This window comes from Oncorhynchus nerka, unplaced genomic scaffold (genome assembly GCF_034236695.1).
Source record: "Oncorhynchus nerka isolate Pitt River unplaced genomic scaffold, Oner_Uvic_2.0 unplaced_scaffold_6206, whole genome shotgun sequence".
In the NCBI taxonomy this organism is placed as follows: domain Eukaryota; kingdom Metazoa; phylum Chordata; class Actinopteri; order Salmoniformes; family Salmonidae; genus Oncorhynchus; species Oncorhynchus nerka.
The window spans coordinates 1-4365 of record NW_027035109.1 but is presented as its reverse complement, the minus strand read 5'-3'; the positions used below and the strand labels follow the sequence as shown (position 1 = coordinate 4365).

The 4365-nt window shown below is 63.9% G+C and overlaps 1 protein-coding gene across 1 annotated transcript; it reads left to right on the top strand.

Moving 5' to 3' along the window:
• Positions 1–1290: 1290 nt before the first annotated feature.
• On the top strand, positions 1291–4170 carry LOC135566277 (loricrin-like; the record flags this gene model as incomplete). The annotated part of the gene is made up of 2 exons (XM_065014053.1): positions 1291–2238; positions 3562–4170. Coding segments are annotated over exons 1-2 (1557 nt in total), but the record flags the coding sequence as incomplete, so codon positions are not given.
• Positions 4171–4365: the final 195 nt, after the last annotated feature.

The following is a 4365-nucleotide window of genomic DNA, read 5'->3' as shown; positions in this document are numbered from 1 at the left end:
GTGCTGTTGTAGCTGTGTGTAGGGGGGTAGTGTGGGAGGGGGGCAGTGTGCTGTTGTAGAACAGTAGGGGGGTAGTGTGGGAGGAACAGTGCTGTTGTAGCTGTGTGTAGGGGGGTAGTGTGGGAGGGGAACAGTGCTGTTGTAGCTGTGTGTAGGGGGTAGTGTGGGAGGGGGGTGTGGGAGAGGAACAGTGTGCTGTTGTAGCTGTGTGTAGGGGGCAGTGTGGGAAGGGAACAGTGTGGGGGGGTAGTGGGGGGTAGTGGCTGGGAGAGGGAACAGTGTGCTGTTGTAGCTGTGTGTAGGGGGTAGTGTGGGAGAGGGAACAGTGTGGGGGGAGCAGTGTGGGAGGGGAAGCAGTGGGGGGTAGTGTGGGAGAGGGAACAATGTGAGAGAGGGAACAGTGTGGGGGGAGCAGTGTAGGGGAGAGGGAACAGTGTGGGAGAGGGAACAGTGTGGGAGAGGAACAGTGTAGGGGGTAGTGTGGGAGGGAGGAACAGTGCTATTTGTTAGAGCTGTGTGTAGGGGGTAGTGTGGGAGGAACAGTGCTGTTGTAGCTGTGTGTAGGGGGTAGTGTGGGGAGGGGGTAGTGTGGGAGAGGGAACAGTGTGCTGTTGTAGCTGTGTGTAGGGGGGGGTGGTGTGGGAGAGGGAACAGTGTGCTGTTGTAGCTGTGTGTAGGGGTAGTGTGGGAGGGGTAGTGTGGGAGAGGAACAGTATGCTGTTGTAGCTGTGTGTAGGGGGTAGTGTGGGAGGGGGGTGTGGGAGAGGGAACAGTGTGCTGTTGTAGCTGTGTGTAGGGGTAGTGTGGGAGAGAACAGTGTGGGGGGCAGTGGGGGGAGTAGTGTGAGAGGGGAACGGTGTGGGGGGGGAACAGTGGGGGGGCAGTGTGGGAGAAACAGTGTGAGGGAGCAGTGTGGGAGGGTAGTGTGGGAGAGGAACAGTGCTGTTGTAGCTGTGTAGGGGGTAGTGTGGGAGAGGGAACAGTATGCTGTTGTAGCTGTGTGTAGGGGGGTAGTGTGGGAGGGGGTAGTGTGGGAGAGGGAACAGTGTGCTGTTGTAGCTGTGTGTAGGGGTAGTGTGGGGGAGGAACAGTGTGGGAGGGGCAACAGTGTGGGGGGAACAGTGTGGGGAGCAGTGTGGGAGGGGGAGCAGTGTAGGGGGTAGTGTGGGAGAGGGAACAGTGTGGGAGGGAACAGTGTGGGAGGGGAGCAGTGTGGGGGGGGGGGGGTAGTGTGGGAGAGGAACAGTGTGGGAGAGGAACAGTGTGGGAGGAGCAGTGTGGGGGGGCAGTATGAGGGGGAGCAGTGTGGAGAGGGAACAGTGTGGGGGGGGTAGTGTGGAGAGGGAACAGTGTGGGGGAGCAGTGTGGGAGGGAGCAGTATGGGAGGGGGGAGGCAGTGTGGGAGAGGGAACAGTGTGGGAGGGGGAACAGTGTGGGAGGGGGAACAGTGTGGGAGGGGGAAGGGTGGGAGGGGGAACAGTGTGGGAGGGGGAACAGTGTGGGAGGGGGAGCAGTGTGGGAGGGGGGAGCAGTGTGGGAGGGAGAGGCAGTGTGGGAGGGGGAGCAGTGTGGGAGGGGGAGCAGTGTGGGAGAGGGAGCAGTGTGGGAGGGGGAGCAGTGTGGGAGAGGGAACAGTGTGGAGGGGCAGTGTGGGAGGGGGAACAGTGTGGGAGGGGGAATAGTGTGGGAGGGAACAGTGTGGGAGGGGAACAGTGTGGGAGGGGGAGCAGTGTGGGGGGGGAGCAGTGTGGGAGAGGGAGCAGTGTGGAGGGGCAGTGTGGGAGGGGAAACAATGTGGGGAGGGGGAGCAGTGTGGGAGGGGGAATAGTGTGGGAGGGAGCAGTGTGGGAGGGGAGCAGTGTGGGAGGGGGAACAGTGTGGGAGGGGGAACAGTGTGGGAGGGGGAATAGTGTGCGGGGGAGCAGTGTGGGGGGGGAGCAGTGTGGGAGGGGGAACAGTGTGGGAGGGGAGCAGTGTGGGAGGGGAGCAGTGTGGGGAGCAGTGTGGGAGGGGGAACAGTGTGGGAGGGGGAGCAGTGTGGAGGGAGCAGTGTGGGGGGAACAGTGTGGGAGGGGGAGCAGTGTGGGGGGGAGCAGTGTGGGAGGGGGAACAGTGTGGGAGGGGAAACAGTGTGGGGGGAGCAGTGTGGGAGGGGAACAGTGTGCGGGGGAGCAGTGTGGGAGGGGGAGCAGTGTGGGAGGGGGAACAGTGTGCGGGAGCAGTGTGGGAGGGGGAGCAGTGAGGGAAAAACAGTGTGGGAGGGGGGGGTAGTGTGGGAGGGAACAGTGTGGGGGGAGTGTGGGAGGGGGAGCAGTATGGGAGCAGGGAGCAGTGTGGGAGGGGGAACAGTGGGAGGGGGGAACAGTGTGGGGAGGGGGAAAAAGTGTGGGAGGGGAAAGTGTGGGAGGGGGGAACAGTGTGGGGGGGAGCAGTGTGGGAGGGGGAGCAGTGTGGAGGGAGAGGCAGTGTGGGAGGGGAGCAGTGTGGGAGGGAGCAGTGTGGGAGAGGGAGCAGTGTGGGGAGGGGGGAGCAGTGTGGGAGGGAACAGTGTGAGGGGCAGTGTGGGAGGGGGAACAGTGTGGGAGGGGGAATAGTGTGGGAGGGGGAACAGTGTGGGAGGGGAACAGTGTGGGGAGGGGAGCAGTGTGGGAGGGAGCAGTGTGGGAGAGGGAGCAGTGTGGAGGGGCAAGTGTGGGAGGGAAACAATGTGGGGGGAGCAGTGGAGGGGAATAGTGTGGGAGGGAGCAGTGTGGGAGGGGAGCAGTGTGGGAGGGGAACAGTGTGGGAGGGGGAACAGTGTGGGGAGGGGAATAGTGTGCGGGGGAGCAGTGTGGGAGGGGAGCAGTGTGGGAGGGGGAACAGTGGAGGAGGGAGCAGTGTGGGAGGGGGAGCAGTGTGGGGGGAGCAGTGAGGGGAACAGTGTGGGAGGGGGGAGCAGTGTGAGGAGGAGCAGTGTGGGAGGGGAACAGTGGGGAGGGGAGCAGTGTGGGGGGGAGCAGTGTGGGAGGGGACAGTGTGGGGGGGAAACAGTGTGGGGGGAGCAGTGTGGGAGGGGGGAACAGTGTGCGGGGGGAGCAGTGTGGGGAGGGGGAGCAGTGTGGGGAGGGGGAACAGTGTGCGGGGGGGTGTGGGAGGGGAGCAGTGTGGGAGGGAAAACAGTGTGGGAGGGGAACAGTGTGGGGGGGGTAGTGTGGGAGAGGAACAGTGTGGGGAGCAGTGTGGGAGGGGGATAGTATGGGAGGGGAGCAGTGTGGGAGAGGGAACAGTGTGGGAGGGGGAGCAGTGTGGGAGGGGAACAGTGTGGGAGGGGAACAGTGTGGGAGGGGGAACAGTGTGGGAGGGGGGAACGGTGTGGGAGGGGGAACAGTGTGGGAGGGGGAACAGTGTGGGAGGGGGAACAGTGTGGGAGGGGAACAGTGTGGGAGGGGGAGCAGTGTGGGAGGGGAGCAGTGGAGGGGAGGGGAGCAGTGTGGGAGAGGGAGCAGTGTGGGAGGGGGCAGTGTGGGAGAGGAACAGTGGGAGGGGCAGTGTGGGAGGGGGACAGTGTGGGAGGGGGAATAGTGTGGAGGGGGAACAGTGGGAGGGGGAACAGTGTGGGAGGGGGACCAGTGGGAGGGGGAGCAGGTGGGAGAGGAGCAGTGTGGAGGGGCAGTGTGGAAGGGGAAACAATGGGAGGGGAGCAGTGGAGGGAACAGTGTGGGAGGGGAGCAGTGTGAGGGGAGCAGTGTGGAGGGGAACAGTGTGGAGGGGAACAGTGTGGGAGGGGGAATAGTGTGCGGGGGAGCAGTGTGGGAGGGGGAGCAGGTGGGAGGGGGAACAGTGTGGGAGGGGGAGCAGTATGGGAGGGGAGCAGTGTGGGGGGGAGCAGTGTGGGAGGGGGAACAGTGTGGGAGGGGGAGCAGTGTGGGAGGGAGCAGTGTGGGAGGGGGAACAGTGTGGGAGGAGCAGTGTGGGGAGGAGCAGTGTGGAGGGGAACAGTGTGGGAGGGGAAGCAGTGTGGGGGAGCAGTGTAGGAGGAGAACAGTGTGCGGGGGAGCAGTGTGGGAGGAGCAGTGTGGGGAGGGAACAGTGTGGGGGAGCAGGTGGGAGGGGAGCAGTGTGGGAGGAACAGTGTGGGGGAACAGTGTGGAGGGGAGCAGTGTGGGAGGAGCAGTGTGGGAGGGGAACAGTGTGGGAGGGGAATAGTGTGGGGGAGCAGTGTGAGGGCGGTGTGGGGGAATAGTGTGGGAGGGGAACAGTGTGGGAGGTGGAACAGTGTGGGAGGGGAGAAAGTGTGGGAGGGGAGCAGTATGGGAGGGGGAGCAGTGTGGAGGGGGAGCAGTGTGGGTGGGGAGCAGTGTGGGAGGGAAAAGTGTGGGAGGGGGA